The 27,909-nt window shown below is 42.3% G+C and overlaps 1 protein-coding gene across 1 annotated transcript in view; it reads left to right on the top strand.

Annotated features, from left to right (window-relative positions):
- spire2 (spire-type actin nucleation factor 2) overlaps positions 1–27,436 on the top strand; it is a 48,025-nt gene extending 20,589 nt beyond the window's left edge. The window contains exons 5-15 of the mRNA XM_034685568.1: positions 91–255; positions 3,359–3,445; positions 4,281–4,398; positions 9,683–9,849; positions 11,916–12,138; positions 15,131–15,258; positions 16,186–16,321; positions 16,482–16,551; positions 19,015–19,042; positions 20,959–21,056; positions 26,076–27,436. Coding sequence (XP_034541459.1) covers positions 91–255; positions 3,359–3,445; positions 4,281–4,398; positions 9,683–9,849; positions 11,916–12,138; positions 15,131–15,258; positions 16,186–16,321; positions 16,482–16,551; positions 19,015–19,042; positions 20,959–21,056; positions 26,076–26,442 — 1,587 coding nt within the window. The 3' untranslated portion in view covers positions 26,443–27,436. The remainder of the gene's footprint in view (positions 1–90; positions 256–3,358; positions 3,446–4,280; positions 4,399–9,682; positions 9,850–11,915; positions 12,139–15,130; positions 15,259–16,185; positions 16,322–16,481; positions 16,552–19,014; positions 19,043–20,958; positions 21,057–26,075) is intronic.
- Positions 27,437–27,909: the final 473 nt, after the last annotated feature.

The following is a 27,909-nucleotide window of genomic DNA, read 5'->3' as shown; positions in this document are numbered from 1 at the left end:
GCAAGAACAATAGCCCTGTGTGTTGGACCACAGCAGGCGGTGTTGCGGTGTTGACTCATGCAGATGTGTGTGTTGTTGTTCCCATGCCAGGCCAGGCTGTGGGTGCAGCTGATGAAGGAGCTCCGGCAGGGAGTGAAGCTAAAGAAAGTTCAGGAGCAGCCGTTCAACTCGCTGCCCACTGAGTTCAGCCTCACTCCCTTTGAGATGCTGATGCAGGACATTCGAACGCGCAAGTTCCAGCTACGCAAAGTCATGGTGAGAGACTAGACTCTTATTTTAAAACCAAGTATTAAAGAGACATCTAGAATACAAATGCTGTTACAAATTAAATGTTGAACAGATGTGTTAATGCATACGAAGAAAGGAAAACAAATCAACACAAGATGAATGAAATAAAGTAAAACCCAGCAAACACGTACACTACCAGTCAAAAGTTTGGACACACTTTCTCATTCAATGGTTTTTATTTATTTTAATTATTTTCAACATTGTAGATTAATACTGAAGACATCAAAACTATGAAATAATCTGTTTTTTTTCCATAATCTGGATTACAACAGTAGTCAAATAGGGCTATCCATTGTGTACTAACCCTACCTCTGAACAACACAACTGATGGTCTCAAACACATGAAGAAGGCAAGTCATTCTACAAATGAACTCTTGACAAGGCTCATGTTAATTAGAAACCATTCCAGGAGACCACTTCATGAAGCAGACTGAGAGAATACCAAGAGTGTGCAAAACACTTTTTTGTTCATTCAATAATTCCATATATGTTCTTTCATAGTTTTGATGTCTTTGGTATTAATCTACAGTGTTTACAATAATTACAATAAATACAAACTAGGGATGTTAAGAATTAATCGAGTATTGATTGTTAAGAACTTACTTGAACACATTTTTTGGTTTCTATTTTCTATCACGTGGATCAAACATCATGTGGTCTCATATTTGGTTCGGCTAACAGGGAGGTGTTTTAAGTTTAAAGCATGTTTGGATGTGAATCAGCTGACTGAAGGTGTTGCACACAGCGGAGCAGTCAGATGGGGACTGCAGCTGAGTAACGGTTCTCCACAAGCGTTTTTATTTCTTCTCTGACCTGGTTGCGCTCCCGGCTGACACCTGACCACGTACACATGTTTATTTTTCTCAATAAGAACGAGTAGACAGAAAACTGGACACTGTGAGTCTGAAATATGTTTCTGTTCAGTTCTCTTGTTGAAGTCTGAGCCTTCACTTTTATGACTGTATGTCCGCTGAGATTATGAGCCTGCTCCACATGTTGATATTCAGCATGTTTAACTGTGGCTGTGGAGAAGCTCAATATTTTCAAAGCAGAGTAACAAAAAGACTTAATCCCTCTCCCCAATTTCTTTATCGTCTAATAACTTGTGCTCAAAGAACTGCTGCAAAGGACTTAAGAGACCATAAAAAATGCAGAACAGTGACAAGTCAGTAATATGAGACGGTCCCAAAACATTACAAGTTCTGTGAACAAGTAGAGGAAGTATCAAAGTTAATATCAGGAGACATGGAGAGCGAGGGCTGGTGAGCTAAAACTGCTGATATATCCTCTCAGTCTGGTTCTGTTTATGGTCCGTAACTGCTAAGGGCAGTTAAAACATCACTTCTGATGTAAGTGCTTCTAATCTTTGAAATGTTGAAAGAGCTGTAGACTTCTGAAAGCAGTTAAATCAAAGTGGCACATATCTTCAGGAGAAATACGAGTGCTTTTCGTCTCTTTTGAAATCTTAAGCGTGAGTGAAAGATGAATGTAATCTTGTGGCATCGAACAAAAGGTGCATGACACCACTTTTGATTGCCTTATAAAGATGTTGAAGGCATGTTTCAGGCAGTGTGGTGCACCATAAACAGTGAAGCACTGTAACATGCATTCATTGGCAGTCACCTCGCTGCAGATCTATAATTCAGCCTCAGAGCACAAATATTAATGAAGTCTTCTCCCTGCCTTCTGTTGTTCTGGCAGCAGGTTCAACGAGATGTTTGCCAGACTCTGCAGAGATTTTAGCATGAAGCATTTTGCCAGAGCTTTGTTTGGACTTTATTAAAATCAGTGAATTTACAGGAGAGATGTAGAGGAAGCAATCTGTGGTGGCTGTCGACGTACTTACACTATACTGTAAGACCTACATCGTATGATGGCACTGGTGGCTGTGAGCACATTCCAGAGACACAGCACATGGAGACCAACTGCATGCATTTTCTCTCCATCTACCTAACTCAGATCAAGTTCAATACCAATTTCAATTTCCATCTAACTTTAGGCAAAAGTAAAAACATAAGGGATAATGTATATGCCACAAGACCCCGACTTGAAACGCTTATTGCCCGGCTACTAACTTAAAATACAAACACGTAATAAAAAGATTAGTTTGTTGAATGATTTATGTTTACAGTTTTTTAAAATAGTCCCAGTGATTCCTCGTCAGTGATCGTTCCATGGTGATGGATTCTTCTCTGCCTGTTGTGGTGGATTGAACATGAAACTGTCCTCATTCAGCTCTCCTTCTTCTCTGAGCTCTGCGGTTCACACACCTTAAAAATAAACTAATGTCACAACTTTCAACTCAACTCAACTCAACTTTATTTATAAAGCACTTTAAAACGACCACAGCCGGAACAAAGTGCTGTTCATAAATAGACAAACAACGCAGGCATAAAAACAATTAAAACACAGGATAATAAAACAATAAAAACAATAAAACAATAAATAAAAACAAGCCATAAAACACTAAAACAGGAGCAGAGTCTCATGCAGAGTTGAAAGCCAAGGAATAAAAATGGGTTTTAAGATGAGTTTTAAAATGGACAGTGAGGAGGCTTGATTAATGTGGAGGGGAAGCTCATTCCATAATTTTGGAGCAGCAACAGAAAAAGCTCTATCCCTCTCAGCTTCCGTTTTGCCCTCGGTACCTCCAGGAGCAGCCAATACGAAAATGTCCTTAGCCCGCCGAATTAGCATACTAACCAAAAAAAACCTAGTTTTTTAGCCACATTGTTTTGATGCTAACAGAAACTAACAGTTTCCCCTCACCTTACAGTCTATGGTGTCAACAAGCAGAAGCTAAATTTTTCTGAACTCTTTTCCGTGGATTGATTTGACATGACGTGTGATCAGTTTGTCTCTGGTGTTGCTCATGTAGGTGAAAGTTAATAACCATCATCAAGGGGTTTTGACCAATCAGAATCAAGCATCTTACACAGCCGGAAGATGAGTAAGAAAGCCAGGTTCTAAAATCTATTTTGGGTTTCATCTTTGAGGCCCGAGCCGACAGAGTCAGCCCCTGACTGTATGACTCACAGTGTGAGTGTTGTTGTGTTTTCGTCTCCCTCAGGTAGACGGTGACATCCCGACCAGAGTGAAGAGAAACGCTCATGAAATGATTCTGGATTTCATCAGATCAAGACCTCCACTCAAACCGGTGAGTGTTGTTAAGTCTTGTAGATTCACTACAGCAGTGGCAAGTATGAGGTTTTTATATTTTACCAGGCCGTGTTGGAGAGCTTTATCAGGTATGGGACGTCAGCATGGTCTGGTATCCTCTGTGCACAGTTAAAACCTGGTGGTCAGCCTAACAGAAAGGCAACAGCGCTAAGGTTGGTCCTCTCTGGTACCCCACCCTCCTCCCAGAGTCCACAAACATGCTCATCAGGTTGATTGGTAACTCTAAATTGCCTGTAGGTGTGAGTGTGTGCATGAATGGTTGTTTGTCTCTGCATGTGAGCCCTGTGATGGACTGGCGATCTGTCCAGGGTGAACCCTGCCTCTCGCCCAATGACAGCTTGGATTGGCTCCAGCTCCAGCAACCCCAATGGGATAAGCTGCAAAGATAATGGAGCAGCTCTCCTTCCAGTCAATATATGAGCAGTCAGTTCTTTGGCAGACTGTTGTCTGACCCATCGTATGTCCTCCACTCTGAGTACAAGCTCTTATCATCAGGCAGACCATACTGAGTCCCCCAATGCAAGCTGAGCTGCTGTAAACTCTCCTTTGTGCCATCTTCATCCAATTCTAAACAACATGTCTTGAGGCTGTATGGTTTGTGCAGTAACGTCATGATGTTCTTTCCTTCTTATCTTTCTTAATATTAGTGCAACATACCCTGTTTGTGGTTTCCTGTGCAGCATGCAGGGAAATACTGGAGATGTTTTGTGTTTTGGAGTGTTCATGTTTGCACATATCTGTTTAATCTTCTGCATTTAGTCATTAAAATCTCTCTAAAGTGATGATGCATTGTAACTCTCTGTCCTCAATAGGTCTCAGAGCGCAGCCTCCCCCCTCCTCCCCCGCAGCAGCAGTCCCTCCATGAGCTGGTCCTGGCTGAGATCAAACAGGAGAGAAAGCTGAGGCCCGTGGACCCCTCAGGCTCCAGACGTAAGAAGACAATTACTCACTGATGTTTCTTTTTTTGACACCAGAGCTATGTCTGACGTGCTTGTTTCAACGAAGAAGAAACATAACAAGAAATGTGATCAGACTACACTTTTGTTTTAGAGCAGAGATGCTTAGGGAGAGCTCTATTAATGTCAGAAGGTCAGTGAGTGACAGAGAAACACCATTTGAGTGAAGAAGTTTTTATTGGCTGTTCATCTTTGGAATTAACGGGTGCAACTATAAATGCTCTACTGTAGCCTTATATGTTATGAGGAGAGAAGCTCAAGTGAGGCCTATCAGCTCCAAACAAACAGCTTTGTCCTGCCAGTTAAACAAAGAGCGGAGCCAAAACTTCTGATTCTGTTGTCGGTAATAAACATCAGCCACAAAAACTTAATGGTTTGGTTCCTCACCAAATAAGCACATGGCACAGAGACACCAACTGATACTCGGCGTAGAGTAGTGGAATAAGTTCCTTTCAGAAATTAAACATCCAGAGATAATTACTGACCTATCCACAGAGCAGTCAACATCCAGGAAGTCAAATTAAACACATTAGTACGGGCTCTCTGTGTGATGATCTGGTTACAGTACAGCACACTGAACATGCATGTTCCAGCCGTATACCAGGTTCCTCCTAGTGTTGTTATAATGAACCATAGACTGTAAATAACATAGACACGTCAACATAGACTGTATAATAAATGGACGTAGTATCTGTGACGTCACCCATATGTTTCTGAAGCGCTATTTTGAAGCCAATCGTTGGTGGGTGCCATGTTGGAAATGCTGAACTCAACCTAACTGCTGTCAAGCTAGTGTGAGGTAAAGAGGCGGGCTTTGAGCCTCCTCGCTAACAGCTACAATGTTCCCGCCTGTCAATCAAGTCAGCTGTGCCTCTCATTATGCAGCATTCATAATCTTAATATCGTCTATACCGCTGCGTTATGACAAAATTCACCCCCCTTACAGAGTGTACCAATAGAGAAATGAGCTATCCAAACTACACTCGTCTTTAGAACCAGGCTGTAAACATGTTTCTGCTGTAAAGATCTTTTTTTGATTGAATTTGTGTGTATGTGGTATCCGGTACTTCCAGAGCCAGCCTCAAGTGGAAACTCAAGGAACAGCAGTTTTTAATTTTATGTGGCCGGAGGTTGCAGTCCCCATACTCTAAATGCTGACCCAACTTTACTATCAGTTCATCTAGATACCAAGCGGCAACCTCCGGCAGAAATGAAGCCAATGCAGAAGTGTTCAAAACTGCAGTTCATTCAGGATCTGCTTGAGGCTGGCTCCGGAAGTACCGAAAACCACATACACTCCAATTCAAAGAAGCCGATCTTTACAGCAGAAATAAACACGTTTACTGTCTGGTACAAAAAAGCAATTTATGTGAGGATAGCTAATTTCTCCATCTGCACACACTGTACGGGGGATTTTTTCATAATACTGCAGTTTAGAAGATATAAAAATCATGAGTTTTCTATTGTAAGAGGCACAGCTGACTTGATTGACAGTTGGGAACACTGTAGCTGTTGGCGAGGAGGCTCAAAGCCCGCCTCTTTACATCACACTAGCTCGACAGAAGTTAGGTTGAGTTCAGCATTTCCAATATGGCACCCACCGACAAATGGCTTCAAAACAGCGCTTCAGAAACGGATGGTTGACGTCACGGATTCTGCTAGAAACAGACAAAGAAGTAGAGTTGAGGTGGGCTTTGATAAGTCTCTGAGCCAGCAGCTTCATTGCATGGCCTGTCAGTCAACTCAGCCCTTGACAGTGTGCACAACTCTGATTCTAAATAGCTTCAAAAGGGATGAGTTAAAAAAAATGAGAGAAAATCCATCCCCTGTAGATTCTATATGCACCGAATAATCACCAGGCAAAAATGAGCATTTAATGCGGGTATTAATGGGGAATCATGTGGCTTTTGGAGCCAGCCCCAAGTGGACACTCAGGGAACTGCAGTCTTTTACACTTCTGCATTGGCTTCATTTCTTAACACTGGAGGCTACTGCCTGAAACTCACCTGTGGTCCTTAGCGTGCCTTCTTTGTCCCAGCTAGACACACACACACACTGCCCCTAATGGAAATGATCACATACTGTACTGCTGTGTGCTTTTATGAATGCATTTCAATAATGGGGTGTCAAGGGTATTTACCTTTTTTAAATTCACCGTCTCATCCACTGTGACTGTGAAAGAGTCTGTGAAATCAAAGGTAAATAGTGACTGAGTTTATTTATAAAGCACCTTTCAAGAACAGACGTCTCAAGGTGCTCCGTGATAAAAGATAAAAAGGCCAGTCGACAGGATGCAACAGGTATTCAAAATAATTATGTAAACTCAAACAGCGAGAGGTTGAATAAAGGCAGGTCTAACCATACAGGTCATCATCTGCTTTTTGAACATATCCACATAGTTGACAGATTTCAGGTCCACTAGAAGATGATAACAAGGTTTGGGAACAGCGACCTCAAAACTTCAGGTCCGGAAGTTTCTGAGACCTTCAGGAGGATTTCATCAGAAGCTGCAGCAGCATTTTATATGTCTTGCTGGAGGATCAAAGAGTTGTTGCTGAGTCAGGTGAAGAGAGAATAACAAAGAGTTCAGCCAAGATGAAACAAAAGCATGAAGCGTCAGACTCAACAGGCCTGAGTCACGCAGTGTAACTGAAAGTGATGAACCGACCGCTCTGCTGAATGATACATTTAGGGCTTCAGTCTCTGTACTGGAGCCTGTGAGGGTCAAACTACAACCATCACACTCAAAGTTGGAAGCTGTAGTAGGTAACAGGACTACTTTCCTTTCAGGGATACAAAACATGACGAGGTGGTGTCGTATTTCATGGATATTGACCAGACAAGTTATTTACAGATGAAGGTTGATGTATTTTTGTTTCAGTTGTTGAGGTCAGAAAACACACTGAACAAACATCACAGTGACTGGACAAAGTACTCTTTAAAGCCTGTTACTGTATTGTTGAAAAGTAGAAATAATACTTCTATATGTTTTCTTAAGTATATCATGAGGGGCACTGTTGTTAAAGCTCAAGCCTTTGCTTTTGTCATCACTATGCTTGATACTCACGAAGAAGGCTCTGAATTCTTACAGCTGTTTTTAAAGAGGTAAAAAAAACCTGGACGTATAAATTAGATTTAATTATTTTAAGAGGTTTCTTCATGACTTGACATGAACTTGTACTTTAAAAACAATGACTGTATAATCTTCAGATGTGAGAGTTTGGATGAAGCAGTAAAATTCACCACATGTACTCACCATGAAGCTTTTTATCTGTAATGGGCATACTTTGGTCTTTGTGCATATGAGTGCCTGCAACAGGCCATACCATTGTCATTATTATTATTTCCAAGTTATGCTTTTGGGCATTTTTGCCTTTATTAGATAAGACAGATGGAGAGAGACAGGATATGCAGGGAGTAGAGAGAGGGGGAATCAATCAATCAATCAATCTTTATTTGGATAGCGCCAAATCACAACAAACGTTATCTCAAGACGCTTTTACAAACAGAGCAGGTCTAGACCACTCTATGTCAAATTATGAACAGAGACCCAACACAGGATAAGACTCAGTCTGATCCCACCTTAATCCACCATGAGCATTGCACCTCGCAGTATTTAGCTAGTTACAGCGGCAAGGACAAACTTCTTTTTAACAGGCAGAAACCGTGAGCAGAACCAGACTCATGTTAGACACACATCTGCTGAGACCGAGTTGGTTCTGGAAAGAGTGATAGTCCAGCATGTCCGTATCAACTGTAATCTGGAACGTCCACAGCAGGAGGACGTCTACAGCAGCTCAGAGGAACCTACAAGACAGGAGCTCAGGGCCTCCAGAAAGGTCTATGGTTAGTAACTTTAATGGGACAGGAAGAGTTAAAGTAAGTGATGAGGGGGTTGGGGGGGGGTAGATAGGATCCCAGTGCGTAAGTTCCCCCTGCAGTCTAATGCAGTCTAAGCCCACATTAGCATAACTAAGAGCTGGTCCAAACCTGAGCCAGCTCTAACTATAAGACATGCAGCAAAGGGTCAAGGCCGGGAGTCTAGCCTTCGACCGCTGCAATGATGACTATAGCCTCTGTACATGGGGCGTGCACTTAGACACAGTGCAAGCTGAAAACTTACTTTGTCAACGCTCTTCCAGTCAGATTTTCTAGTTTTAAGATTTAACTTCTAAAAATTGAAGAAAGCAGATAAAACAGCGGCGTTCAGTGAGTCTGCAGGGACTCTGCTCTCGTATGTGAGCCGCTGGTATCCTCTGATTCAGAAAGGTCCTGAAGCTCTGTTATTACCAAGTCCCACTCCTGACAGCAGGAGCTCTCTGGGCTCATGGACTCACAGTTTACACACCTGCACCACCAGGTAACTCAGGATCTCTCCTGCTCTCCAGTTAGTTCAGCAGTCTCTCTCCTTCAGTCCGTTGTGTCTCATTCTTCCTCTCTAAACTCTGGTTCATAAATGTCCTCTCGTGTCCACAGTAAACAGTACGTCATCGTCTCTGTCAGTATCACTCAGTTTTCAGTTTGGTTGTATTTTTGTCTCTTTCAGCCCACAGACCCAAGCAGATCATACGCGCTCTACAGGTGGAAGAACACGTTTGTGTTGCGACTGCAAACAGTGGCACAAAACTAATGGGCTTACTGAATCACAGTAGGGACAGTAAGGGTCTGAAAATGTCCAAAATAGAGCGCACACTATCACTGACATTGCTGTTTTGGTCTGAGTTTCCTAAAATGAGCTGAATTACGTGGCAGAGGTTGACAGCTTCCATTCTGGTTCTCTGGCTGGTTTCTCAACAAAGAGGCCGAGCTGATCCCTGAGTCACTACCTGTGAACTTTATTGTTGGACGAATGAGATTGAAACAGAACAACGAGCTGAGAGTTGTTGAAAAGTTGGAGGAGTGTTACTGCATATCAGAGGTTTAACACTTTGAGTGATGTCTGTCTTGCTCTTGATCTTTTGTTGATATAGAAGTATTAAAAGATGCAGCTTTGATTCCATAAGGTAACACAGATTACCATGATACTCCTCTAATGACTCATAACAACACAGTATATATCAGTGGGAGAGCCAGAAAGGTGCTGCACTCCTACATTACTGGTTTGAAGTAGTTGGACTTAAGTCTCAAATCAAGCCTGGTAATGACTTATTGATGTTAAAATGCTGCGCAGAGTATATCTCAGAGTCACTGCCCTCTCTGACTGATCTGTTCTCTGACTGAACTGTTCTCTGACAGTGTTTCGGTTTCTCCCCCCTCAGCGTTTGGCTCCATGCCCTGCCTGGCTCACACTTGTCCTTGTAATGTCAAATCCACCTCGTGCATCGACCTGTCTGTGTCCGAGCTCGGGTCCCGCCAGCCGTCCCGCCCTCGTGTCCTGCTCAAGGCTCCGACTCTGGCCGAGATGGAGGAGATGAACATATCGGAGGTGAGGCCAGACACTGAGCCGTGAGAGGGGGGATAACTGGACTCATTGTTTCTGTGTTACAGAGCTGATCAGTGGCAGCACCTCCTTGGTGTTCCAGCTGTAAGTGGGTTAAGATGCCTCTGCGTTGATGCAGGAGAGACATCGCTCTTCTCTTTTGCACTAAATAACTTTGGAAACAAATACTTGTTGAAAATGTTTTTCCCTTATTTTGAAAACTTCTGCTTCAACCTTTTGGAACATGTTCACTTTGTTCACTTTGTTCACTTTGTTCACTTTGTTCAATTTGTTCACTTTGTTCACTTTGTTCACTTTGTTCAATTTGTTCACTTTGTTCACTTTGTTCACTTTGTTCACTTTGTTCAGTGTCTATCAGAGTCTTTTCCCTGAGTCTTTATTTCTGTTCTTTTTCTCTTTTAAAGCAGAGAAAGCCATTCAGTGTGGGTGATAAAAGGGAGAACGTGTACAGCTCATATTCTGTCTTTCTCTTCTCTTCCTGTTTTGTGACCTTGTAAAAAATATTTAGTCTATTTCTCCCTGCAGCGCTCTTTTCATGCATGGTTTATGAAGCTCTTTGAAAGGGTACCAAGCACCTCTATTTGTCTCAGTGGTTTTATTGAATATTCCCACTAACAGGTACGGCATGACCGACACGAACATAATGAACAGAGAAAACACCAAATAATACAAGAAATAGAACACGCAACAAAGAGAGCAAAACAAGGACATAAACAGAGTAACCAAAAACAGCAGATTACAGAGCCGTATGCACGCACAGGGGAACGCAACCTTCACACGTTAATGTGCAGAGTCAGACATGAGATAGAAAAGGCTGCCACACTACATCAAACTTCCCTGTGGATCCCTGCAGTGTGCATCTTATCTGTTCTATTTTGAGATAATGCACGAGCTCACTAATCTACCTGGGGAGGGGAGAGGAGGAGGAAAGGGGGCACTCTTCCAAGTCAACAATGCCAAGAGGGCTGAGCAGGCCATACAGATGCTGTTAGACTGTCGGAGTAAGATCCTCTGATAGTATACAGAAAAGACAGAGAGAGGGGCAAAGGTATTGGTTCCACCTGCGATCTCTGAGGAAGCAACAGATATTGAATGTTGTTTGGTTTGGACAGGACCGTCACAGGTTTAACTAGCTCAAGGGAAGAGTTTTAAAACATGAAGCCAGAATCTAAAATTAAAAAAAGATATGAACCTCAGAAAAAGATGATGAGTGAATGCTTTAATGAATCTCTCGTATCACATAAAGCCGTACGAGCCTGGGTGTTGTTTGTTAGGGTTTTGTCATGAGTTGATTTTACTGACAGGGTGGAAAACTGAGTCACCTGACTTTGTTTTGAGTATCTATCTACAGAAGAAATTAGCCACTTGCATGTGGCTGTATGGGTGTGTTGTTATATTGAGGTGTTCTATATTGCCTTATTCAAGTAGAGACCCTGACTGTCCATTAGGAAACTTGTGACTTACACTACCAGTCAAAAGTTTGGAAACACCTTCTCATTCAAGGGTTTGTATTTATTTTAATGATTGTAAACACTGTAGATTAATACTGAAGACATCAAAACTATGAAAGAACATATATGAAATTATTGAATGAACAAAAAAGTGTTAAACAAAGCAGAATATATTTTATATTTTAGATTCTGTAAAGTAGCCCCCTTTTTCCTTCATGACAGCTTTGCACACTCTTGGTATTCTCTCAGTCTGCTTCATGAAGTGGTCTCCTGGAATGGTTTCTAATGAACATGAGCCTTGTCAAGAGTTCATTTGTAGAATGACTTGCCTTCTTAATGTGTTTGAGACCATCAGTTGTGTTGTTCAGAGGTAGGGTTAGTACACAATGGATAGTCCTATTTGACTACTGTTGTAATCCAGATTATGGCAAAACCAGATTATTTCATAGTTTTGATGTCTTCAGTATTAATCTACAATGTTGAAAATAATTAAACTAAATAAAAACCATTGAATGAGAAGATGTGTCCAAACTTTTGACTGGTAGTGTATTTTTTTTCTAATAAAAGCAAAATTCTAAACACTGTCTTCATATGTCACAGGAGGAGGAGTCTCCAGACAACAGTGATCTGCGGAGAGCTGAGAGCTCGCCCACTCCTCTGAAAAGAGATCGCTCTTTCTCGGAGCACGACCTGGCTATGCTCCGCGGTGACATGCTCCCTTCGTTCTCTGAGTCGGCCCACTTAGGTGGGGAGGTCAGGCTGAGGGGGGAGAGGCCTCGGTCCAGGACACTGACTGGCGCCGGGCCACTTCCGTACTACAGAGGTCAGTATGTAAATGTTTGGTACTGATTATCTTCAGTAATCAGTCTGTTGATGTTTATTGCTGCAAGTTCAAGCTCTCCACAAAGTGTCTTCTGATCAACCGCTGTGTTATTCTTAGCTCAGTGCTGGAGTCAAAGTTAGTGAGTCATGGTTTAATGAAAACATCAGCAGAACTGGTGATTATGTGTGATTGAGTGATTCACACATTCATGAGATGCTGGCTTTGGAATCATCAATATTGAACACCTTTTTTAAAATGTCAGAACAGCCGCTCCACAGAGGCCCCAAACTCTTTGAAGTTAGTCTCTTAAAAACATGTAAAAAGTCTGGATTTCAAAAACAATCCTGTAGATTTATCAAAAATGTTGGAACAAGTTATGGAAAAATGTGAGTTGAGAAAATAAACCAGTGCCAACCTCTCGGATGTGTCATCTCTTTCAAAGGGACTCCACTAATGATCCGCTTTAATTGGCTGGACGAGCTGAGTGCTTGTTATCAAGGATCTGGATCTCTCACTGCTCAATGATTCACATTGAAACTTTAAATAACATGAGAATGAATATCTGAATGGTTGAAGTAAAGATTACTGATGCTCACTAAGCCAACTCAAACTAATCAATCAACTTTTATTTATATAGCACCAAATCTAAACAAATGTTATCTGAAGACTCTTTCCAAACAGAGCAGGTCTAGACCGTACTCTATGTTCTATCATTAACAAAGACCCAACATCAAGACAGGATCAGATCCAGTCCCATCTTACAGACAGGACTCATTCTGATCTCATCTTAATCCACCATGAGCAGAGCACTTTGCAGCATTTAGCAAGTTACAGTGGCAAGGACAAACTTCCTTTAACAGGCAGAAACCTCCAGCAGGACCAGACTCATGTTAGACACACATCTGCTGAGACCATGTTGGAGAGAGGAAGAGAGAGAGATGAAGAGAGAGAGAGATGATAGTGGTGAGACGGATAGTAGTAGTTGTACCAGCTGAAGTCTGGAACGTCCACAGCAGCAGAGATCCAGAGGAACCTACGAGACAAGGGAGCTCAGGGACTCCAGAAAGGTCTATGGTTAGTAACTTTAATGGGGCAGGGAGAGTTAAAGTAAGAGACAGGCAGAGAGAGGAGAGAGAGGGAAAGACAGGATCCCAGTGTGTCAGTTCCCCCGTCAGTCTAAGCCTATAGCATCATAACTAAGAGCTGGTCCAAGCCTGATCCAGCCCTAAGTATAAGCTTTATCAAAAAGGAAAGTTTGAAGCCTACTCTTAAAAGTAGAGAGGGTGTCTGCCTCCCGGACCCTGACTGGTAGATGACTCCAAAGGAGAGGTTCCTGATTACTGAAGGCTTAACCTTCCATACTACTTTTAGTGACTTTAGTTACGATGAGCAGGCCTGCATGTTGGGAGCGTAGTGGATTTTAAATTCTGTTCTAGATTTTATGTGAATTTCTTCTTGGAATGTAAGAGCCTCAGGTCTCATATGTAAAACATCTGTCAGTTTACAAAAAAGGAAATAAAAAACATGAAGTGAAAATTCAGTTATTTTTTATAGAGATATTTTTGGACCACTTTTTAAAAAGATTCCTGGATATAGTTCAGTTTTTTTCCAGAGAGGGACTTGATAGACCAGTTTCCCCCAAACCAGGTCTATTTAGTTTTTCCTGTTGGTCTCAAATGAATGAATCAGTGAGATCAGCTGCTGCAGGTTGTCTGTAATGAAAACTGCAGACAGACATGGCCTGTTTGCAGTTTTAAATCTTCTCCCACAGAGGGAGACAGAGTGCCAGTTACACAGTCTGCTCTGTTTTTATCCTCGTTTATGAATTATTGAACTGGAGATTTAAATATTTTTACATAAAACATCATCACACCCAAGTTCAAATACTGTTAGAACCAGACTCTTTTAACTTCAGTGATAAAGCTCCTTCCTGCTTCGGTTCCCAGCTCCTAAGTGTGGATGTGCTGATGATGGGAAAACAGTAATGTATTAACAGGAAGTCAAACAAAAGCACTCTCTGGTAATGCTACAAATGAAACACACACTCCTCCTGTCCCTCTGTTTTTGCTACAGAGTGAGAAAAAGCTTTAAAATAACTCACCTGTGCAGACTTTATGTCCCCACAGCTTCACAGCCATCCTCAGCACAGAGCTCATTGAATTACTGTTAACACGCTGAAATAAGAGTCTGCTGTGATAAAGACCTTACAGCCTTGCTGACAGCGACTTGGCGAGAGTTTCATCTGCCATCAAGCTGTTGAGTGTGTGATGGATTCTAATCAAATACAAAGATGTGCTGATAAGGTGTAACTGAGGCGAGATAATGGGTTAGCTGCAGGAAGGATGTTACCTGTTTGATGATGATCGCATTAGCAGCCTGACAGCCGGCAGACGCCCTAAACAAAGATGATCGGACACAAACAATCCACACTTGTTCCTGCTGCAGGCCACAAGCTTTTGGATTTAGGGATATATTTAGTTGTTCAGTATTCTGCCCACAGGGGGCGCTGCAGCCTTCACTGTGTGGACCTGAGTCTGTGAGCTGCCATCAACAGCTGAAACAAATTATATCTGCTGATGATGTTTACCCTCCTTCTCTCAGTCTGTTTACTTTCCATTAGAGCCAAATTGACACCTTCCATTTGCGGGATGGAAGAGGCACCCGGAGCGTGGTCCCGGTTTAACCCCCCTCTCACAGACGGAGCCTCTGCTTGGCTCCTCTTTTAGATCAGACCTCTCACTGTGATCTAAGTTACTGATGGAGCAGCATGGGCTCCACCTCTCCACTGGAATCAGATGAATAATACATGGCAGTGATAGAGTTGATCGACGGGCTCTGTGAGATCTGAGGCGCAGCAGAATGAAAGAGGAAGACCAGGATCTGTGGCTTCCTCTGGTTCACTCTCTGATTCTGACCTCTTATGATTTCATTGTGTCTTGTTCCCCAATTAAACTCTCAGTTTTACTTCCACTTTCCTCCCCTCAACCCTCAGCTTCCTTCCCAGTTCACGGCTGGGTCCCGCCCTCTCCAGCCCGACTGTCTCTGAGCTCAGTGGACGAGACCACGGAGGCGTCAGAAACCAGGTCTAGCTGTAAAGCTGGAGACAAGAAACAGTGGATGGTGAGTAAGACTCTATGAGAAGGTTCAACGGTCCCCATATTGATGCTGCAATGAATATAAATCTGATCAGTTCCCACATTGTCTATGAATTTAGTGGACAGAGGGAAACAGACAATCTTCATGTTGTAGATTAGTTCATTTTAGTTCTCATTTGACTCAAGTCTCTAAATATCTGGAAATGAGAAACAAAAAATAAAAACGCAGCGCAGCATCTTCCTGCTTCCTGTTGTCATTGTGATGCAAAATAAAACCTCTGCACTCTTGAATGGAACATTTCACTTTAAAGGAGCCCCACACGGCTCAGTTGTGATGTATAAAGTAAAATGAACTTTAAAATATCACCAAGTACTTTGAGTTAGAGCTACCACCTGTGAGCTAAGCATACAGGTGCAGCTAAACCACATCTCAACAACTGGTAGAGCGCTGTTTTGGAGCGACTAAGTCTCTACAGAGTCGTGAATGGAATACTTCAAAGTAGTGTCCTACCTCTAAGTCATGGTTTAGAATAGAGTAGCCTTTATTTGTCATTGTATAGTGTACAAGTCAATTCATAAAGAAGATTCCATTTCATCGTTTTGGTTCACAAATCAAGACAATTATTTGGGTTATTGTAGCCCAACACTTGCCTCCCAGTAGACACAGAGACATATTTACATTTGTTTAGAGCCATGTTTACCTGATAAACTTAAGTCAGATATTCGGCCTCATTCTGCCGGTTGGCTGCTGAAGACTCACTCTTTGTGGTCTTCTTTGAATGATGATCAGAAGCTATGAGATTAAGAAACAGTAACATTGTGTCATTAAAACCAAACCTGCAGGCTGAAAGACGCTGAAATACTCATTAGATCTGAACTTCAGAGTCTTTAGTAAGTGAGTCGACTGACTGATGACCTCTCTGCTTCTTCTGCTGCTGCCCGCTGTGTTCAGGAGGAGTTCAGCCACCCTGTGGAGAGTCTCGCCTTAACCGTGGATGAGGTCATCAATGTGCGCCGAGTGCTGGTCAAAGCAGAGATGGAGAAGTTCCTTCAGAGCAAAGAGCTCTACAGTAACCTGAAGAGGGGAAGGTAAGAGACTGGAGCTCCCCTCATCGCTGTTCCATCTGGTCTATCTTTATTGTAAATTAACGTGTGTGTGTGTGTGTGTGTGTGTGTGTGTGTGTGTGTGTGTGTGTGTGTGTGTGTGTGTGTGTGTGTGTGTGTGTGTGTGTGTGTGTGTGTTTTCTCAGATTTGCTGTTGCTGCAGGGTGAAGTTCCCTCTCTTCTCTTGGCCGTCTACCTGCCTACTTTGTAAAAGGTATCACAGAATGTTTTTTATTTCACCTGTTTGAGCTTCTTGAAATATGAGGTAGATTTAAGAGAAGTTATTTAAATCTTGAATATTTGAGGGTCTAAATGACTGAAAGCTGCAAATGTTTTTGAATGCGTGTTGCATTAAATAGACGGTCGTATCCATGCTGGACTCTCTGATAACGAGTCGATCAAATTTAGTTCACTCCAAGAAAAGTGTTTGTTTTGTCACTGAATGTCTTTGGTTTTTATTTTGAAACTCTGACAAAGTCACAGAGAATATTTATCAAGTCAAGTCAGTATACCGCATCAGAATCTCACCACACATTGATAACTGGATAAGAAGCCAACAGTCAGATATTTATTGTGATATTTAAAAAAAGACGAATCAAGACGTGGAGAAAAAGTCATTTTTTACTCTTTGTTTTCAGCATTTTTACAAACATTTTGAATTCTTCATTGTCAACCACAGAAAATGTCCGGTTGCTTTAGCGATATATGAAGCGATACGTCTTGTGATCTTTTGAAGTGAGGCTGTAAACGCTTCCTTATAGAGTCTTTAGCATGGCTGGATTTGTTTCTTTGCATCATCTCAAATCTTTTCAGTGTGATGATTTTCTAAGTGGCTTCTCATAGCACTTGTATTCTCCATCCATCACCTTTCACCGTTCTCATTTCTGGATGCAAGGAAACCAAAATGCAGAGCACAAAGGATGAAGTGCATGCATGGTGCGATAGTCTTTATGTAGACCTACAGCTCCACACTGTTACAGGTCCATGACAGCTCTGAGACTCTTGTATACTCGCTGTTTCGTGAAATTCAAAATACCTTTACATGCCTGAAGTGAATCCTTTTGGTTCGATATCACAGTTTGTTTTTGCCTTGTTTGGCTTCTTAGTTTGTGTTGTTGTGGGACTTTAGTGAATTCAATGGTTGCTTCTCATTAACACAATATTTCGGTAACCCACTTAAACACAAACCAACCAGTCTGGAGGTCTCCCATGTTTAACGTCTCTGAATCCGTAAGGGGCAAAAGCCAAGCGTTTTCAATGGGAGCTGTTTGGTGGATTCCTTTTGCCAACAAAGATTCTGCTGTACTTACTGCACCTTGTTTGTCTGTTTCAGACTTACGAGAGTAACTGGAACATTTCCAAAACCTTTGGTTACTTGAAGTAATTTAGAACCTCTGAGGAGAAATGAAATAAATAAATAATCATGTTATGTGGTGAGTTAAGTGTTAATAAATCACAGTCAAAGCTGTGAAAATGAGAACACAGAAACCAACATTTCATTTGAAGCAAACCACTTAAGGGCTTGAATAAAGTTTTAGTAGCAACCAGTGAAAATTATAACAGCATTAACAAGTCTGCAGCCCACACTTGCTGCTCTCATTCAGTCAGCATTTCCTAAAACTCTAATCCTTGACTTTGTTTTTATAAAGTTATATTTTGTTGTTTTTTTCGCCTTTATTCAGAGAGGATAGGACAGAGCATAGGACAAAAGGTAGAATAGAGGATAGAACAGAAGATAGGATAGAGGATAGGACAGGGGATAGGACAGAGCATAGGACAGAAGATAGGATAGAGGATATGACAGAAGATAGGATAGAGGATAAGACAGAGGATAAGACGGAGCATAGGATAGAATATAGAATACAGGATAGGATAGAGGATAGGACAGAAGATAGGATAGAGGCTAGGACAGAGGATAGAACAGAGGATAGGACAGAGGATAGAACAGAATATAGGATAGAGTATAGGACAGAAGATAGGATAGAGGATAGGACAGAGGATATAACAGAATATAGGATAGAGGATAAGACAGGAGATATGATAGAGGATAGGACAGAGAAAAAAACAGAGGATAGGACAGAATACAGGACAGAAGATGGGACATGAGGTTAGGGCAGAAGAAAGGACAGAAGATAGGACAGGATAGAGGACACAAGACAGGACAGAGTATAGGACAGAATAGAGGATAGAGAATAGAACAGGATAGAACAGAGGATAGGACAGAGGATAGGACAGAAGATAGGACAGAAGATAGGACGCAAGACAGGTCAGAGTATAGGACAGAATAGAGGATAGAGGATAGAACAGAGGATAGAACAGAGGATAGGACAGAGGATAGGACAGAGGATAGGACAGAGGATAGGACAGAGGATAGGACAGAGGATAGGACAGATGATAGGACTGATGATAGGACAGAGAATGAGGAGAGAGATTGAGGAGTGACATGCAGTAAAGGGGCCACAGGTTGGGCTCTGTACATGTGGGTCCAGGATTAAACCACATGATCAAACTGGCGCCTCTGTCCTTGACTCTTTTTATTTTATAGTCAATGATCACAATCATCAGACTGATGGACCCTCACAGATTTATCTTTTATGATGAAAGAAAGTCGATCTCTCTCTCCTCCCTGGTTTGACATTCAGACATTCACCTGTATCTGTTTGTGTTTCTCTTACAGGTCTGTCTGCAGCTCCTGCAGTGCAAAGGTAACTTTTAACAGCTCTATAAGAATGGTGTTTAATCAGAAGCTTTCTGTTTCCTTCATTAAGTTTGGCTCTGTACTTATTTTGCTTTTAAACACAATAACTGACATGATATTTGAACCTCTTGTTTACCGTAAATCTCACCGTCCAGTGGATTTCTGTTGATGTCTTCCTCTTTTGTTCTTTTGTTGGTTTTGATCTGTTTCCATGGTCCCAGGCCGTGTTGGATGTGTGGGTCTGTGCTCTGTAGGTTTGACGTTTCTGTGTGTGTGTGTGTGTGTGTGTGTGTGTGTGTGTGTGTGTGTGTGTGTGTGTGTGTGTGTGTGTGTGTGTGTGTGTGTGTGTGTGTGTGTGTGTGTGTGTGTGTGTGTGTGTGTGTGTGTTTTATTTCTAAATGATGTGTGTTGTGTTAATGGTTATTGTTAATCTTTATCTTAGTGTGTCTGTTCAGTGATGATTTTGCTCTTCATGTTCTCTTGTAACTGTGTTTCATTTGACTCTGATCAGCCTCAACATTATGACCACCTGACTAACATTGTGTAGAACAGGTAGGGTACACCAGACCTCTGAAGGTGTGCTGGAACCAAGACATTCAATCAATCAATCTTTATTTTTATAGCATCAAATCCCAACAAATTTTCTCCTCAGACTCTTTCCAAACAGAGCAGGTCTAGACTGTACTCTATGTTCTATGATTAACAAAGACCCAACATCAAGACTGGATAAGATCCAGTCCCATCTTACAGACTCAGTCTGATCTCATCTTAAACCCCCATGAGCAGAGCACTTTGCAGCATTTAGCAAGTTACAGTGGCAAGGACAAACTTCCTTTAACAGGCAGAAACCTCCAGCAGGACCAGACTCATGTTAGACACACATCTGCTGAGACCGGGTTGGAGAGAGGGATAGAGGGAGATGAAGAGAGAGAGAGATGATAGTGGAGAGACGGATAGTAGTAGTAGTTGTAGCAGCTGGAGTCTGGCACGTCCACAGCAGCAGAGATCCAGAGGAACCTACGAGACAAGGGAGCTCAGGGACTCCAGAAAGGTCTATGGTTAGTAACTTTAATGTGACAGGAAGATTTAAAGTAAGAGACAGGCAGAGAGAGGGGAAGACAGGCTCCCAGGCTCCCAGTGTGTCAGTTCTCCTGGCAGTCTAAGCCTATAGCAGTGGACAGTACTTGTTTTTTCAGCACATCTCACAGATGCTTGATTAGATTGAGATCTGGGGGATTTGGAGGCCAGGTCAACACTGTCCTGTTTCCCTAGGTCACCTTCTTCAACAGCTCTATGGTCCGGTTCTGACGCTCTCATGTAGGCTCCACTGTAGGCTCTTTCAGCTGTGGACAGAGGTCAGCATGGACACCCTGACCGTTATGCAGCTACGCAGCCCCAGACACAACAAACTGTGATTCACTATGTTCTGACACCTTTCTATCACAACCAGTGTCAACTCTATCAGTAGTTTGAGCTCCAGCAGCTCTTATGTTGGATCAGACAGGCCAGCCTTGACTCCCACTGTAGACCACATGCAGACCGGGAACACCCCACAAGAGCTGCAGTTTAGGAGAAGCTCCGACCCAGCTGTCTAGCCATCATAATCCGGTCCTTGTCAGAGTCTTTCACATTCTTACTCTTGTCCATTTTTTCTGCTTCAAGCGCATCAGTTTTGAGGACAATTGTTCACTTGAAAAGAGATAATCAGTGTGGTCTTACTGTTCCGGCTGATCGGTGTATGTTCGAGGTTTTGTGGTGTGCAATTTGGAGTCCTCCGTGTTTGTGCATTTGAAACTATTTGGAGACTTTTCTAATCCTATTTTTGTGGTTAAGTCCACTCTCTACACTTTCGGTTCACCACTCCACCTTTTCTTTTCTCTGTACTAATGTTGTCTTCATGTGATGTCACTTCCTGTTCTGCAGATGAAGATCCCCTCGAAGAAGATGGCCCATATTCCCGTGTACACTGTTGGCTTCCACAGCACTCCAAAGAGCCATGGACATAAAAGCCAAGTTTATAAGTGAGTCTTTGTGAGTCAGGGAGTTAATCATATACAATGTATATGTGAGGAGAATTAAAAAATAATATCCTGTGTGCCACAAACAGTTTCTGCAATGCTTGTTAAAGCTGATCTATTAAAGACCTAGACCATCTTTGGGGGCACCAGACTCTCCTGAATTTATTTTGAATATACTGGATGAGACAAATGTGGTATCAATGGAAAGTTGAGAATGTCCACTGTAACTGAGTTTTTAAAGCTTGATGATAGGATTGTGGTTCAAAAGTTTTTAAACATTTAAAATACAAGTAGCCACCGGTGGCTGTCTAGGTCTTTGAGGGTTAAAAGAGGAGAGTTAAAGATTTTCTGCTCATTAATCTCTCTTTGCTTGTGACCTTAAGACCCCCAAACTTTACATGTTTGCCTGTGTTTGAAATTAACCACCACCTCTAACCAGACTGCAGACCTTGTCTCCATCACACAGTGATTGTCATTCATACTTCTCGGAGGATGATCCCTTTCTGTAAATCAATTATATCCTAATTGAATTTCCGTTGAGTAAGAATGTTGCAACGCTTTCTCAAAGTTAAATACTTCAGACATCATGTCTGAAAATCTGAGAGCAGCAAATTTGTTGATGCTTTATGTCTGTACGTATTTTGTTCTGTGACCTTCATCTTGTGTTTATCAGGAGAGGAAATAATTGTTTATTTGGAGTGAACAAAGCTGCCTGTCGGTTTATAGACAAACGTTTCAAAGGTGACATATCACGCTTTTTTCATCAATATATATTGGTCTAAGAGGTCCCCAAAACATGTCTTTAAAGTTTATGCTCAAAAAAACACTTTGAAATCAGATTTTGGCATGCCTGAAAAGTCCTCTTCTTCAGCCCCCCTAAGAACACTCTGTTTTCCCTCTGACCACGCCCCCTCAGGAAGTGGATGTGCGTTTCTGAAGGATTGGTCACAGATTCTGTGTTACTTGTTGTTTTATTTGTCAGTATGTCGCCGTCCGTCTTGGTACACAGCTACAGCTATGAACAATATAATAACAAATCTGCAGACGTGGGGAGTAAAACCGACCTTTGTGTTTATTAAGACAGCCTGCAACTAGCATGCCTCCCTCCTAAGCTCCTTGTTAGCACACATTTGTGCAGGTAATGAAAAACGGAGGGGGGATTCAGTATTATTTTATACAGTCTATGGGCTGAACAAGCTCCGAGCTCTGACTCCGTGACAGACCGGATATTGTTGTTACGTAACAAAAACACGGAAGTCTGAAACGGCTCGTTTCACACACATTTACAGAAAGGTGGAGAAATCAGAACAGGGGCAGAATGGATTTTTTTCATTCTCGGGGGGTTTGTAGACATGCCAGGGAAACATATTTCAGGTAGAGAACCATTAAAAAGTCCATTTTGCATGATATGTCACCTTTAAGGCCTCAACTCTGCATTTTGGACCTGAGCAGCCCTGTTCTTTGTTATAAGTAACTTTGTGCTCGGCTTTGGAAACATCTCTGGTTTCAAAACTTAGGCTAAAGTGAGAATGTATAAAAGTTATAACATTTGTATTTTTTAAACTGGCAGTATAAGGGACTCTACAGGTGCCTACTGAAAAGTTTTAAGGTGTTGCAGTGTGAGGAGATGAGCCTACTTCTACATATTTTTATTTATCAGATGTAAGCATCTTCTTTATGACACTTTGGTCTGAAGTTGTGGTTTAAGTCTGTTTCCGTTGAGCATGAAACGTAATACGATGGACCGTAAAAGCAGGATGAGCTGAAGGTTGTGGAGACCATTGAACAAGAGTGGTGACCTGACAACAAAGGCGTAGCTCTGTGTACCATCCATCTCCAAAAAGGCCAAGCGTGAGCCTCAAAACGATGATCAACAAACCAATGATTCATCAATCAATCAATTAGTCTTTATTTATATAGCTCCAAATCCCAACAAATCCCTCCTCAGACTCTTTCCAAACAGAGCAGGTCTAGACCGTACTCTATGTTCTATTATTAACAAAGACCCAACATCAAGACTGGATCAGATCCAGTCCCATCTTACAGACAGGACTCAGTCTGATCTCATCTTAATCCACCATGAGCAGAGCACTTTGCAGCATTTAGCAAGTTACAGTGGCAAGGACAAACTTCCTTTAACAGGCAGAAACCTCCAGCAGGACCAGACTCATGTTAGACACACATCTGCTGAGACCGTGTTGGAGAGAGGGATAGAGGGAGATGAAGAGAGAGAGAGATGATAGTGGTGAGACTGATAGTAGCAGTTGTAGCAGCTGGAGTCTGGCACGTCCACATTAGCAACGTGGACTTTATTGATTAACACGAGGGAGGCTGATGGTGATGTCATTCTGACTGAAAGTATTGTCAGTTTTCAGTTCCACAAACTAAAATCCTGACTGAAAGATGACTTAGGAAGAAAAGTCAGGAGACCATTATCATATTTAGAATCCATCCAGACATGATCGACTCTTTTCTGATTGTTGTTAGATTTTTACTTAATAACATAAGAGTCAGGTCTGTACAGACTGTCAGGGCGAACCATCCAGCAGCTGTTGTGATATTTTCTGTATTTCCTTTCTTTATGTGTCATTCCCAAAGTTCAAACAAGGTAAAGCTGACTTGAAATTTGGATGGATGCCAAGCTCGTGACTCTAAGACCCAGTTTCCTCAGCGTCCTTTCAGCCAATCATGAGTCCTGTCCAAGCCAAGGACGACTGCCCACGCCAGGTTAAGAACGAGGGTTAGATCTATTTACGTCTGCCGGCCCCTCCCTCAGGCTGCTGACTGCTAACCTCCTCCAGCCTAAGCAGATACAGTTGTGTGCTCACCTCGACCAATCACAGATTGCCTACTCAATCCAATCAGCCCCTCCCCCTTCATTGTTATATAATCAGTGCTGTGCCTCTTCTGAGGCCTCTAAGCAGCTATTATGTAATAATTATCCAGCTGTCATTAATATCCTCACTCCTTGTGACTGTGTGAAGACATTAAAAAGAGAGGGAGAGAGAGAGAGAGAGAGAGAGAGAGAGAGAGAAGACAGACAGTTTCTGCTGTCTAACACCTGTAATCACTACAGCATCCATAGCAGGCTCCATAACAACAAAGAGTTAATTTAATCAAAACAGACGGCCTTAATCTTTTAATGAGTGACTACAATGACCTTCTGAGCATGTCCCTTTTTTACATAACACCATTTATCTCGTTGTCTTTCATTTAAATAAGCTGAGATAAGTAAACAGAAGAAGATGATCAGCTGGGTCACTGTGACAAACAGAATACAGTACGAGTCTCCTGAGCGCTCGTCCTTAATCAGTGTTAAAGCTGCTACCACAAAGATATCTGATTCAAAGTGGCATAATAAATAATCAGCAAGAGAAATGAATGTTCGGACAGTCTGGATATAAATATGGCCAGTATGTGAAACACTAACTTTGGGGCGTCGTTGGCCTAGCAGTTTAAACATGCATCCCATGTACAGAGGCTGTAGTCCTCACTGCAGCGGTCACTGGTTCCACTCCCAGCTTCGACCATTTGCTGCATGTCTCCCCCCTCTCTCTGCTCCCCACTTTTCCTGTCTCTCTTCAGCGGTCCTATCAATAAAAGTCTAAACTGCCCCAAAAATATAACTTTAAAAAAACAAAAACAATCAAACACTAACTTAAACTTCTAAAACACTGACACATCGTAACAGAGAGGTAGTGTGGTCTGTTTGAGGTGTGGATGTATGAGGTACTTGTCAATAGTAAGTGTATCATTCACAGGGATTGACGGTCAGCTTGTTGGGAAATCAAGCAGAGAAACTCTACGGCCCAATTCAGCTCATTTTAAAAAACTCTGACTCAGACATTATTCTCTGTGTAGCTGTTGTGCATCTCAGTTTGACATCATTTTAAGCAACAAATGCTAAAGAAGCAGACGGGAGATTCTTCACAACTTCACCTCCTTCAAAGGTGCATGGAGAGAAGAGAAGTCTGAGAGGGTCAGAACTTCAGCAACACTTTGTAGTATAAAGAAGAACTTCATTTTAGACCAAAACGTTTCAGCCTGTGGCCTTCATCATGAATGTCTGCTAACAGTGCTCCTGTTCGTGTTGAGGATTACTTGATGTTGTCATTGATCGTTTCCTGTTTTAGACTCTTCAGTTCTCTGCATTCCTTAAAGTCACGACTTAAAGCTGGGGTTGGTAGTCAGATTTAGATCCACTTTTTGTTATACTGGTTAAAATTATCTTTATGTCCTGATGGCAATCAATACATAATGTGTTCTTAAAAAAGAGTGAAAAAAAGCTGCTATCTACAGCCGGAGTAAACCTGGGAAAACACCAACCAATCCCTGCCATCAGGAGCCAAATGATGAAACCAATCAAATCCCATCCTGCTGTTCTGCCCGCCTCCTGCAAAGCGTACATTTCATGTTTGTTTGTGTTTTTAACTTTCACTATGAGAATGTTTTGGTGTTTTCTTACCGCTGAGTGAGACATGAGTTGACGTAGTGCAAAACACAAACGATGTGCTGAGGACCGGTTTTGAATCAGTCACCATCATATGGTCATGAATCAGCGGCGCTCTTGCATGTGAGCGGGGGCGTTGTTTTGGAGGAGCTCCGAGAGGGGAGGGGTTAGACGGAGACCTGAGGAAATGCTACATTCAAATTCATGCTAGTTTTCTGTGACTACCAACCCTAGCTTTAAAGTCACGACTTATCAGATGTTTGTTTTCTTTGATCGTCTTATGTTCGTTTTTTTTTTTACTTTTTTAACACCAGAATTTGTGCAGTGATTCCACTGAAGTTTAAAACTCTTTCTGTTTTGAAAGCAGTCATAAGCTGGTCATTAAACTTTATTTTTTAGCCTTTAACAACAATTGATTAAAAAGGTTCTCATAGAGACTTGTGTCTCACATTGATGTCAGTCAGAATAACAGAGAAGCTTGATTGCATCAACAGTTACAGTAGCTCTCCCCTTTGCTGCTATTCTGCACATATAAACATAAAACCTCTCCACACCTTTCTGTCTCTCTGCAGGTCTCTGCGCAGCTTAACCCGCCGCTCAGTGGAGGAGGAGTTCCCCCACTTATACGCACACGGCTGCACGCTGCGCGACATCTGTGCTGAGTGCACCAAATTCGTGGCTGATGTCATTTCCTCCAGCCGGCGGAGCCTGGACATCCTCAACAACACTCCCAAGAGAGAGGCCAGATCTGCTGTGGCTGCTGCTCCTCAGAGACCACAGCTGCAGCGTCAGTCCAACCTCGAGATCTGTCCTGCCGCCCCCCCTCAGTGTCACTCCCCGCTCCCTCCCCAGCACCATCATCAACAGCTTCTAGCATCATCATCATCGTCTCATTCGCCTCAGCTCCAAACCAAGACCATCAACAATGTGAATCAATGAACAGTTGAACTGATGTTTTACCCCTCTCTGCACACACATCCACCACACACATGCACACACACTCCTCATGCGCTCACACATGCACAGGTTAAGTAGGAGTCTTTAGGGTTCTAGCGCTGACACATCAGATAAAGGATCACGGAGAACTTCCTCTCCAGTTCAGGTCCTTCTTTCAGGATCTCTTTGTTGGAGCATTAAATGCTTTCTTGTGCTTTGTTAATAAAGCTTTTCTGGAGCTGTAGAACCTTTTAGTGAGGAACTCTAAACCACCACCACCTCACCAATCATCCACTTACCAACTACATCACACACACACACAACGCACATGCACAGCACCCCTCAGTCACATTAAAGGTTTCAGTAAGAAGCAGCTGTGTGTGTGTCTGCTGTATTCGCAGCACCATGACTTCCTGTCCTGCTGCTCACAGCTGCTGGGAAGCGGCATGAGAGAGGTGCAGGGCAGATGAGGACAGCACTGGTTGGTTGGGAGAGTAAACACTTTGAGAGAGAAGGTGGAGGGGTCATCAGGTGGTGGTGGTCGTAGTTAAAGAAGGATGAAAGCTCCACAGCATAGAGTAAACATGTAACCCTTAGCATTTTAGCTCTCTGTGGTTGCCTTGTTTTGTCATGAATGTAACTTAGAGATCCAGAAACTGAATTGTAAAGTTATACGCTCCTTCACAGCATAGGAACATTTATTTTTCAGCATCTAAAAAAGGGATTTATAACAAGCGGCTGCTGCGTAATGAGGCCTCTTTTGCATTTTAGATATGCTTGTAAAGTCCCAGGCACATCTGGATGGGGTATGAAAGCGGCGACACTGTGAATGTACTGGGGTAAAGCTGCACCTTTAACTGCTGCAGCATGATGATGCTGATCTGAAGCGAGCGGATGAAACTCCCGCCTCTCACTCCCCATAGACGCTTGCAATCTGCTCTGGTTTTGTAAACACTAAGTAAACCTCAACTGCAATAAAATGTAACGAGAAACACAACTAGTGCTGCGTCTGCGAGTTTTACTGTTCACTCTGCACATTGTGTTCAGCTGCTCTGTGGAGCTGTGGTGCTCACTGAGCTGCACTTTATGTTTGAGTGTTAATGCACTTTATTTGTCTGAAAAAACAAACGGCTCTTAAATGAATCTTCAGTTCGAGGCTGATTTTGAAATAAAAGTATTTTTCTTTCTGTATATACAATACATAATTTTTTATCAAATCAAATGTTTTAAATCATCCAATTATCAGAGAGAGAGCTGCAATGAGGAGAACTCAGGGACAGCTGTGACATAAGTTTAATAATTCACCGTATTCACACAGCAGTAACTTTCCTCCTGCATCAGGCCCTGAGTGGAAGATTAAACGCTCAAACATTGAATTTTTGGCTCTGGAATGTGATGTACAAACAAACACCAGCATAAACATGAATGTTTCCAAAGCAGTCTATACAATAGTTTCTCCTCTCTCATCAT

Source organism: Notolabrus celidotus, chromosome 6 (assembly GCF_009762535.1).
Source record: "Notolabrus celidotus isolate fNotCel1 chromosome 6, fNotCel1.pri, whole genome shotgun sequence".
Classification (NCBI taxonomy): Eukaryota; Metazoa; Chordata; class Actinopteri; order Labriformes; family Labridae; genus Notolabrus; species Notolabrus celidotus.
The sequence above is the reverse complement of the archived record's forward strand: the minus strand, read 5'-3'. Positions and strand labels throughout refer to the sequence as shown.